The sequence below is a fragment of the Ipomoea nil genome, unplaced genomic scaffold, assembly GCF_001879475.1.
Source record: "Ipomoea nil cultivar Tokyo-kokei standard unplaced genomic scaffold, Asagao_1.1 scaffold2480, whole genome shotgun sequence".
NCBI lineage: Eukaryota > Viridiplantae > Streptophyta > Magnoliopsida > Solanales > Convolvulaceae > Ipomoea > Ipomoea nil.
This window is the reverse complement of record NW_017618908.1, coordinates 805,001-817,656: the sequence shown is the minus strand read 5'-3', so window position 1 is coordinate 817,656 and position 12,656 is coordinate 805,001. Positions and strand designations below refer to the sequence as shown.

Sequence of the window (12,656 nt, the reverse complement as noted above, 5' to 3'; positions counted from 1 at the left end):
TATGCTAATTTATCTTTTTGTGACCCTTTGTCGGCTAATATCAATATGTTATAAGACAAGCTTCATTCAGAAGTCATAATACCAATGTTGCAAAAATCGGGCCTAGGCGCCGATTAATCCCTCTAGGCGCCCGCCTAGGCGCTCTAGGCGGTCCCCAGGCGCCTAGAGGGCGCCTAACGATTTTTTCAACCTTGCATAATACATCTTTCAAGTAACAGTTACGAAGTTTTGTGAAAATCAAAGCTATATATGACAATAATGAATATTGTGTAAGGGTATATTTTTATTTTTGGGTTCTTTTTCTTTTTATTATTAGAATTGAAGTAACTTTATTTTATTCCATCTCACCTCAAAAAGATTTAAAGAAGCATTACACTATAAGAGAAGCTTAGGCTAAGGTACTTAGGTGTGTCCCCCCACATGCTCTCATATACTTCTCCTTTCACACTTTTGTCTTCCATGGAAGAATCGGACGACCACATTCCGACGAATAAATATCAGGCAACCACAACCGCCGTCTCGCCGCCGTCAAATTCGTCAAACGCGGCGGCGGAGAAGAAGAAGAAGAAGAATGACGACGGGAAACACCCAATCTACCGCGGCGTGCGGAAGCGGAGCTGGGGGAGATGGGTGTCGGAAATTCGCGAGCCGAGGAAGAAGTCGAGAATCTGGCTGGGAACATTCGCCACGGCGGAAATGGCGGCTCGGGCTCACGACGTAGCCGCCATAGCCATTAAGGGCTCCTCGGCTGTCCTTAATTTCCCCGAGTTAGCCGCCAAGCTCCCCCGCCCGGCTTCCAAGTCCGCCAAGGACGTCCAAGCCGCCGCCGCGAAAGCCGCTGCCCTCGACTACCCGCCGGAACCGCCCACGCCTAGCCAAGCCGAACCCGAATCCGAGCCATTCTCCCCCGAGGAAACCGCAACATCCGAATCCTCGTCGGAATCTCCGTCGAGCTTCAACGAGGACCCGTTTCTCGACTTGCCGGATCTTCTCTTCAACCCGGCCCACCGAGCCGCCGCCGAGTTCGGCTACACTTCGCCATGGCTCCAGCTGGCTGGATTCGAGCCGTTTCACGCTGATATTTGGTCTGAAGAGAATTTTCTGTGGAATTACAGCTAAAAAGCAGCCGCCTTTTTAGCACAGCTAGCTCAAGCTGGTGATTCTCCACTGGTAAATCTGCATGGCTTAAAGAGTGATTAATTAATATTCTTACTGTAATTAATCGCAGTAAAACATTAAGTTTTCTCTTACAAAATCTTTGGATTTACCTGTGGGAAAAAGTTACCCGAGGTAAATGACAAGAACGAAAATTTTCATGTAAATTATTAAAGCGGAATAAAACATTCTCTTAGGCACTGTTTGGATTGAATTTATTTGATTAACGCGTTAACCCACTTTTTCCCTTTTTCTTTATATAATTTTATAGTGAGGAATCCACTGCCCAAACAGTCCAAGAACATTCAAGAATGCATGTGGATTATATGAAAGCTAGCATGCATCATATCCTTACATACATATTTTAATCCATTTATTCCAAATGTTATCTATGTGAATAGTAAATTAAAATACTACTCCATAAATCGGTCTATCACACGACATATTACAAGCGCGTGGGATGCACGTGTCCAGCTGGACACTTGTTATTTGCCTCGTGTAATTAGAGTTGAGCCTTTTTTTTCTTTCTTAGTGGGACCCACTATGGAGACGAAAACCATGTCCTTAGCTAAGGACTCAAAATCTTCTCTCTTTTATATGTGCGAAACTCACCTGCAAAAACCTTCTAAAATCTCATATTTTTTATGCGCTTAAAGATGATTTCACCAACACTTATCAGTTTGTTGTGTCAGGAAACGAGTCTGAAATAATGAGCGAACACATTATTTCTACCTATATATATGTAATTTGGGATACGTATCTATTGTTACTTTTAATTATCCAGACTTTAGTGTCGCGTTATCTCTCTCTGTTTTCTTTTTCTAAAGTTGCATACATGGAAGATTAATATTAAAATGGAATTTTTGGTGTATATTTTAGCTTAGCCACGAATTTTAAATTAAATTCTGATTTATTATCATAATTATAACCTTAATCATAGTAGTTTGTGGAGTTGAGGTTGTCGTAGAGATGAAGCTGCAGATCAGATTGGTATTCTATGGAAAAGAAAGCATGTGGGAAAGAATGTTCCTTTGCACCTAAAACAGCTCGAAAAGAGCTGAAGCCCAATACCCGGGGTGGGGGTGGGGTTGGGGGAGGGGGGTGGGGGTGGGGTGCTTCAATTCTTTTGCCTGTGATTTCTTCCCCTTTTTTTCTTGTTATATTCCTTCTCCTTTTGGGTGGGGAATGGGGGAATGGGATCTACTTGCTAACTCCCTGATGTGTTCATACCACTATCCACTGTTTTAGTTCGTCGGATTCTTTTGTTTTAGTGCTTAAACATAGAATCGAAACACTGAAAAATCTATGCTACAACTCTCCTAGCATCAAAGGAGTGTAGCAAATAAGATTTTAAGGAAATAATGTTTCGCTCGACTCGTATTAATCCTTAAACTTCCGTCTTTTGTTTAAGCCAGTTGGCATGTTGACAGTTGTGGGCAGAATTTTGATGTTGGTCAGAGCATAAAATCTGAAATTTGATTATTTGATGGTATAGTGAAGTGATGAAAGTCCAGCCCTGGAAGTTTGGAAGTGGGTGTTCATGCCAGCTGCTATTTCATTCACTGTCTCTTTCATTCACGTCAAGATGACACAAATCATATCTATTTTAATTAAAGAAAGAGTTCTACTAAATATAATTTTAAATTTTACTCTCTGAATTTAATTTTTTGATATGACGAATTTTGATAAGTTATTTATTTTTTTTTCATGTGAATTTCGATATAAGTGTTTACCTTAGAGTTTTGTGTATGAGAATACAAGTTGAAAGTAAACAATGAGAATACACGGTAGAATTTCTAGGAAAATATTTGGTCGACTCTCATTTTATACTCTTTTACCTCTTACTTCCTCTTATAAATTCTTGATATAAATATATTTTTTTGGATATATATGGTGAAAATAATCGATCCTTGTCACATTAGAGAGAAGAATTTGGGAGTTGTATAGTAAAATTCTTTAATTAATACCAAAGTACTTGATTATTTATCTTACTTAATCAGATGTCTCGGATTTGAATCTTAGGGGGTGTTTGGTTCGTTGAAAAATATTTTTCTTAGAAAATGTGTTCCTAAAAGTGGAGGAAATTTTTGTTTTATGTTGTCTTGTTGGATGGGAACCATTTTTCTTTGGAAGTGGAGTTCTTGAAAGTTGACGAAAACAAATTCTGAGGAAAAGGGTGGTATTTTGTTGTCCGAATGCATTGGGAAGAAAATATAACATGAATGGACTGTTATACTCTCATAAAGTTTCTTAATTACATAGTTATATAATAATATAAGTTATTATCATTATTATTGTTAAGGGCATATTGGTCTTTATATTCATATATAATTCCTTACCATTTCTAACCAACCAAACAATGAAATTCATATTTCAAGTAATTAATTTTCCAGCAACCGAACAATAAAATTTATTTTCTTGGATTTTTTTAAATGGAATTTCAATTTTATTCCTCTTTAAATATTTTCCAGCAAATCAAATGGGCTATTATAGTTTCAACGTGTGATTGTTAGTGATTGGCTTAGAAAACTTAAAAAATAAGGGTCAAATAGGTCATTGAACTGCACACGATAATGCAATTAAGTCACTGAACTTAAAAAACCAACCATTAGGTCCCCAAACTAACCAATTTCAAACAATTCTTCTAATGAAGGTTTTCAACAGGTCAACGGGTCATTCTCTCAAATTAATTATTTTAAAAAAATAAATTTTAAAAATTAGTTATTTAATTTTATTAAAAAAAAAACTCCGGCCAGAGACGAAGAAACCTTCTTCGTCTCCGGCCAGTTTCTTCGTCTCCACGGTCGGAGTTTTTTTTTTTTTTTTTTTTTTTTTTTTTTTTGAAGAAGAAGAAGAACTTGTGTTCTTTTTTTCTTTTGAAAAATAAACAAATTTAATTAATCGGAGAGAAAAAAAGAGAAAAATCACGAATACAACTTGACAGAGCATCGCTCCAATACTTAGGATCCTTAGAATAATAAAGATTAACCGTCCTAATCATTGTATGAGCAATCTCATTGTACAAACTTGTGTTCTTTCTAAAATTAAATATCCAAAATGCAATCATATGAAGAATTGAAGTGAAAAATTTAATGAAAACGAGACTACGAGAGTATGTATTCTAAATATGTTTAACCAATTTTTTTTTTTTCATTTTTGTAAAAAATAAAAGACAAAAACTGTTAAATCAAAAGTCGATAATTAAAAATTAATATGAACAAACCATAAGCGGTACTAAATACATAGTAATATATTTTAAGATTAAGAATACATATTAAATACATTTACAGAGTAATATATTTTAAAGAATTATATACTCCGTATCAATTTGTTTTAATAAAATTATGATTTTAAAAAAATTAAAATGTTGAAAGGACATTATTTTGTCGTATTTGACAAAAAGTTGAACGACATTATGTTGCAGGACGATGAATCAATTATACGAAGACGGACAGAGCCACGGCTGTCAGTTGTTTTTGTTATAAATACCTGTAAGCGAGTGGTGAAATAAAGATTTTTTTTTTTTTTGACGTGCGGTGTGAACCGATTAACTATGAATAATTAAAATTAAGTTACTACGGAGTATATTTCTTTATCGATTAGAGTTATAAAACAGGTTTCACCAAGAGTGAGCATATATTTGAGTAGAGGTTGCGATTAATTTTTTTTATTTTTATTTTATAACCCCGACTTCGTCAGACTATATCATAAACCTCATAAATATGCTCTAATACCAATAAAAGAAAAAAATCTTGAGTTATCCAAATGATTCTAAGTTCTCTGTCGCTTGTACACTTTTGCGCATGAAATATTTATACTACCACTAATTGATCAACGTTCCTCAAATTCATGTGGCCCCATCTTATTATTAAAAATATGAATAAACGTTGATTGATCGATCAAATACTTAAACTACTCGGTGAGTTTTTTCTTTAATTTTTTCTTTTTTTTTTTGGAAGGATAAACAAGTACTTAAGTGCGATACAACAATGTACTATGTACCTATTACAACTGTAAAATCTATACAAGAAACAGTCCTAATTGATTACGTAAAGAGTTCTACTACATGAACTCTCAAATCATACACTTTAAATTTTATTTTTTGATATAGCGAACACTCATTAGCTACTTTTTTCATGACATTCTAACTAGCCGTGCCACGAAAATCAATGCAAATATGGACATTTGACGCAGAGACCTTATGTGAATTATTTTTTGTACTCTCTATTTGTGAGATTTTTTTTGATTGATTTAAAAAAAATGAATTAAGCTTTTTATTCATCACATTTTCTTTCAATGTTAAAATTGAAATATGTAACTATGTAATGGAAGTTTTACTCTTTGAAATTACACTTTTCTTTTTCCTTTGAAATCAATCGATGGAGTGTCAATGTGTTTTGGGGACCTTTAGGCAAAAGCTTAGGTCATCCTCGATCGTGATTTTTTATATGGCTTTTGAGGAAGCAAAATTTATATGGAGGAGACTGGAGAGATTGAGATGAGAAAGAATAAAATAGAACTACAATGCATTGATTTTTATCAGAATTATGGGATCCACAAAGAAAAAATAAAAGTCTAGCCTGATTCGCGTAAAATAATTTTTGAGTTAGATTGATATCCTATTAATCGAACATAATTATAGCATGTAGAGTTCTTAAAAATGTATTTAATTTGGTGATTGACAAATCTATGGAGTAGGGATTGTTTCAAGTGGTTTATTTTGCCACAATGTTATGTTGGGATATGAGCTTTCATTCAATTGATTGAAATCAGAATACAATTCACATTCACAATTTATGTTGCACAAAAACTCTTAATAATTATTCAGTCTTTCATATTTTGCATGTCAGTCAAATTAAATCAACACTTTCTTCACTACTTATTTTCTTTAGTAATTTTTAGTTGTTTTAAATTTGATTTTTTTTTTTTTTGCGTTTAATATTATTTTTAATGTAGTTTCTAAAATTTTAATGGGTGAAAAAAGAGAAAAGGAGAATAAAAGATTAAATTGCCTTCATTATTTCACCCATTAAAAAATTGAATAGTTACAGTACGTACTAAATTGACAATTTTGAAATTTGTAAACTGTAATTGACAACAACCAATAGTTATATGATCAAAAGTGAAATTTACTCTATATATATGTAAATATATGCATGTAATGCTTTTTGTTTAATGATTGAGATCCTCTTACATCTTATCCTTTTCATGCAATTGCCCCTCCCTTTTACTCTGCTCTCTTATTAGTTCTTCCAGCTTTCTTTTCAGTCCTTTAATTTTCATTTTAATGTGTGAAAATGAGTATTAGACTGATTTGATGATTGATAAGGACAATATTGCCCCCCACAAAAATGTGAATTTGATGATTGGTCAAGCATGTAGTAATGCTGATGTAAGATCATGCCAGTTATTATTAGTATATTTATATTTATTATATTTTGTTGGAACAGGTGAGATTGGGATAATCTAAGTCAGATTGATTAAATAATTGACTTGATAACTATAAAGTTTTAAATTCGACTTATGCTATGAAAGATCTTTTTATTTGAGTCAGTCAACTATGAGCAACCTATGTTAGCTTACATCCTTGCGGTCCTTTGTCAGTTAGGGTCACAAGACCTTTAGGTTTGATCTTATTATCATTTTTGTTGTGAGTCTAGCTAGTCGATATTGATTGCATTATTGAATTTAAGCATGCCTTCGGGTAACTTTAGGTTTGACATTATTCTCAAGTAGTTTGTGTGTGTGAGAGTCTAGCTAGCTAGTTGATATTATTGATTGTATTATTGAGTTTAATTAAGCGTGCTTTTGGGTAAATTTAAGTTTAACATTATTATCATGTTCTTTGTGTGAACCTAGCTAGTCAATATTGACTGTATTATTGAGTTTAAATGTGCTTTCAAGTAATTTTATAGGTTTGACTTTATTTTCATGTTCTCTATGTGAGTCTAATTAGTCGATATTATTTGTCTTATGGAATTTAAGCGTATCTTCAGGTAACTTTACGTTAAGTTCTGACATTATTATCATGTTTTTTGTAAGTCTATTAATTGTATTATTGAGTTTGGTGAGCTTTGCACCCAAGTAAATTCTTTCAATAATGTCAATAAATTTGAAGATCTATTGAATACATAATTATTTGTATGATAAATTTGAAGATATATTTAATAACGACACCACCTAAATTTTACCTTAACTTTTGTCTGTGTTAATTAATTTGCATTATTACATAGTAACAAAAAAAATTCATGTGCGCACTCTTAAATAATAACTCATAACTGTGAATTTACCTCGTTACCCAAGAATACCATTTATGCCAACACCTAACAACATGAACAAATTGGTCCATATATAAACAGTATATATATATATATATATATATATATATATATATATATATATATATATATATATATATATATATATATATAATACAATCAAAATCCCCAAAGTCATCATGGGCACTCACCAAACCAACACCATTCATCCAACATTCTTAATTTGACATGGCCCTAAGGTCTAATCTATCCCTTTTCTTGTCATTATGGTTAAGAACAAGCAATCAGCATTAAGAATTAGTTAAGAGATAGTCTTGTTAGTCAAAAAAGTCATAATTATTATAAGTTGGGGCTCCAAACCCTAATGATGAATCTTGGATCATATCTCTTCCTCCATTCTACTGCACTTTCCTTTTTGTTTGCCACTTCTATCTCTTTCCGAGTGCTAATGTGTGTTGGCTAGCTAAAATATAATTATTGGGATAATGACAATTACAATATAATTATTGCTCATCCCACATATAGCTAAGTCTCACCTTCCTTTCATGTCAAAGCCTATGTAAAATTAAAGTTGTATCTCTATATGACTTTTTATGTATTTATATTCTAGTATATTCGGTTCCTGAAGTATAACTCAATCACTCAGTTATTCCTAAAGAAGCGATTTTGGTCTATTTTTATTAATATTATATTAGATTCATATGAAAAAAGTGAAAGGTAAACATAAAATTTTGTTTTTTTTTTTTTTTGTACGATAGATGTTCTCAACCGCCCTGTAAATTTATTTAACAAACTTCAAGTTCCTATATATATATATATATATATATATATATATATATATATATATATATGAGACTCTTACAACCGGATTTGACCTTATATTTGTCAAATAAACTAACTAGAACACTGGTCACTCCTGTCTCATAAAAGGAGAAGAAGATAAGATAAAATCAAAATGTCAAATTTAACCTTGTCATTTAAGCCTGTTAATTAACAATATATATATATATATATATATATATATATATATATATATATATATATATAAAACTGATGGATTAAGTCTTTACCTAAGATATAACGCAGGGATCAAATACACCATTTTTTCAAGTAAAAGAGATAGATATATAACATGCAACAAAAGTATTTATATATTCACATAAGTTTATAGTCAAAACATAGAAGTGTTCTTAAACTACAACCATCTTTTGCAAGATTTTGTAAATGGGAGGAACATGTATTTTGGGGGGACAAAAAATATGAAAATAAAAAGAGAAGCTAGCTAGAGGGAATAAAGCAAAAATGCAATAGAATATATATATATATATATATATATATATATATATATATATATATATATATATATATATATATATATATATATATATATATATATATATAGACACACACACTTTAACAAACATGTTCAAAAAGATTAAGAGCATCAAAATTTAGATCCATGACATGCATGGCACTCCATAACTCTGCATGTTCTTAAACATTCCATCCATATGGGAATCAAAGGAACACAAAGTTTTAAAAGCAAATTAAATTAAAGAAAAGTGAAATAATATTATTAAAAAAAAATTAATGACAAAAGTGAAAAGCGAGGAAATTAAAGGAGATAAAAGATGCATATTTAAGGTCAATTCAATGGCCAAATACTTGTGTGACAAGTTAGAATCCAATTCAATATGGTTTGTTTTTCTTTTTCAATCTTGTAGAACTGGTGGCCATATTAATCAATAGACAATAGTTACATTATTGCATGGACCATGGTCCAAAAGAGACGTCGTTTCGTGTAAATCTTTTTCACGCGACCCACTGCAACATACATTTTTATAACTCACAATGTACATTATTTTAAAGTATAATTTACATTATTCTAACTCATAAAGTACATTATCTTACCCCAAAAGTTTGTTATTCTGACACATAATGTATATTATTCTAACACATAAAATACATTATTCTAACTCATAAAATTCAACGACGTCGTTTTGAACCATGGTCCACACAATAAATTGCCTATATTAATTGGTTGGGTAGTCGCTATATAAATGTTTATGTTATGTTATATAACATGTATGATACTATGATTTTTTGTTAGACGTGGTCTACACAATAATTTAATTTGTCCATATTAATTGGTATGGGTAGTTGCTTTATAAACGTTTATGTAATGTTATATAACATGCATGATACCATGATTATTTTTTAGATTAATTAAAGAATTGAGGAAAACAAGACCAACAAATCAAGAACAAAGATAACGAAGAAGAACATCAAATTTATTATGTCGTTTGGTAATTTTTATCAATTGTGATTATTATATATCCCGTGCAAGAAGCATCGGACATAACCTTAATGATACATTTACAAAATTACCTACGGGCTGTCTTCAAACCCCCACTCACCTAGTGAACCCAATTGATCAAGTTCGATCAAACACTAGAGGCACTCCTCCACACATTCTGCTTCGTTCCATCACTTGTCATCTCCCAATAAAATATAATTAGACATACACAATATAAAAAGACGAACATTCGCGATAAAACTTATATATATATATGATGCAGACTTTTCTCTCTGACTTACCCATCCATTGCCAGGAAATTTAATAAAGGTTCTCGCAACACACACACACACACACACACATACACACACACACACACACATCATTTAACTTTAGCCATTTGCAAACCTTTGAATACTATCTAGATTTATAGTTCCACGCATTAATAAGCAACAAAAGAGGTAAGATAATGATTAAATTAAGTTAAAGTAGCTAGTAGCCTAGTACAAATAGCTATATAAAACTATATGATATGATCTTAATCAAGACTAAGGATTAATTAATGTCCTATGAATCCTTGACGACACCAATTACGTATACATCTCATATGTGTTGTATTCTATTACTGGTTTAAAAACAGCAGAGCTGAGGTTGGTAACTTGTCATAGATTCTTTGATATCCAAAGCCTGCAAATGGGGCTTTATGCATGTGCACAGTACACTACATTCATATATAGAGAAATATTTACACACACACACACACATATATATATATATATATATATAGACCTGAAAGGGGTGACTGAGTGACTGGAGTATAATTTTAGTAATAGAAAGTCACTACTCACAAGTTTAATTCTTATCAATATTTTTTCAATTGAGTTCGTTATTTACCTTTACACTCTCAAAATAAGAATTATTGAAATCTTTCTTTAATTTATAGGTAGCTTTGAATAAAATACAATAAAATTGTCAATAACAATGTCCTTTAGATTATTACCATGGTTCTTTTGGCAGGGTCCAGCCTGTATGGCCACCTGTTAATTTACTTTGATCTTTAATTCCCCACTTTTCTATGACACACAGCTTCACCTTTGCCGACACACACACACACACATATATATATATATACACGTACTGCTAAGCCAAGCCAAAGCCACAAATTATGTACCCATATTAGGCAGTTATATGCCACTCCATATATATTGTTTTGGTTGTCCCCACAAAAGTTAAAATTATGCTTCTTCTTTTTTTTTTTGTCCAAAAGTATCATTTCAGTCGACAGTCAGAAAACTAATCTCCTGTTCCTATTATCAGCACACGAAGTGCTGAACCCCACGCCAATCATGTTGATTACAAATTATGCTTCTAATTAAATGTACAGTCTAATTATTAACATGCGAAATGCATGCCATGTATTGCTCGGAATCCTCCATCTTCAAATTGCTTTATCACAATTTGTTATAATTTCATTAAAATCTATCGATGTATAAGATTAGAGTCTAACCTATCAAAACTTCACAATCGTTATTTGTAGTGTGACACTGGACCACTTAAACTTTAAGTTGTGATGAAAAATATTTTTTCAATTTATTTTATCACGGTTTAATTTACAAGATAAGTCAAAATAATTTTAAAATTTAATACAAAAAATTTTCAATTTATTTTATCACGATTTAATTTACAAGATAAGTTAAAATAATTTTAAAATTTAATACAAATTCCTTTTGCTATAATCTCATAAAACCCTATCGGTGTTTGAGAGTTCATTCCATTGAAAAATCAAAATTATAACAATGTTTTAAAATTGAGGTCATCTCCAAAGGAATGGTGAAAAGGCAAATCTCATCGCGAAACCACCATTCCAGCATTTTAATTTGTTGTGTTCTAATTCACACCAGACTATTGACAAACGTCATTTTTTTGGCGAAGATGAACAGTGTCGCACCGTATATATATGGCCCGACATTATTCACATGAGGAGCAATTTTACTTTTTTTGCCCTTTTTATTTATACAATTTCAAATATATCTTTTATTTGTTTTATACCTATTTTTTATTTTGTTCAATATTTAAATTTAAAATTTATATTATTAAAAATAAATTATACCATTTTAAAGATCCCATTGAGACTATTGGAAAAAGATTAATATTGAATATATATTAATTAAAGTTTTAAATACATCAAACAAGACTAATCATGTTACCAACAAATCATTATTTACCTCAAAAATTATATTTTATTTTAAACTAATTAAATTTAAGCTAATACAATTTTAAAATTTGAGAAACTAAATTATTTTAGTGTACGAATAATATTTGATATTTTGGTGTAATGAGTTGGAGATCAGATGAATAAAATTTGTTCTAAAAATATTATTTTTAATATGATATTTGATGAAGAAATTTGATATTTTAGTGTAAAATGAGTTGGAAATGTTTGAAGACATTATTTATAAAACAACTAATAATAACATGTAATAATCAAAAAAAAACAAAAACAAAAAAGGAAAAAAGAAAATAGTGAACCACATAAAACAAAAGTAGACAAGATTCGACCATAGATACGATGTGGATAGAGGGCCACCAAGAATGAGTACGATGTGAGGAGAAATCGACACGTAAACAAGAGCACCACTGGAGTGATGTGTACATATGTCATCGCTTGTCTACTTGTCTCTATGCCCCATGCCCCAATACTAGAGTCGTCAAAACGAGCTTAGCTCGTCCAGTTAGTCTGTCCTGCGAAAAGGGCTAATTATTATTTTGTATATTGTAAAATAATGTACATTCAACACAAAAATAATATACATTTTGTTACACATAACACTATGTGGATCATGGTCCCCATAATAATTTATCAAAAAGAGTAGGGCAGGCTTTGATATTTTGGGCTCATATTTAGGCGGGCATTTTAGCCCGCCCTT

General features: G+C 31.4%; 1 protein-coding gene across 1 annotated transcript; it reads left to right on the top strand.

Moving 5' to 3' along the window:
* Positions 1 to 311: 311 nt before the first annotated feature.
* On the top strand, positions 312 to 1,373 carry LOC109152832 (ethylene-responsive transcription factor ERF038-like). The gene has a single exon (XM_019300490.1). The coding sequence runs from the start codon at positions 421 to 423 to the stop codon at positions 1,117 to 1,119; it is 699 nt and encodes a 232-aa protein (XP_019156035.1). The 5' UTR covers positions 312 to 420; the 3' UTR covers positions 1,120 to 1,373.
* Positions 1,374 to 12,656: the final 11,283 nt, after the last annotated feature.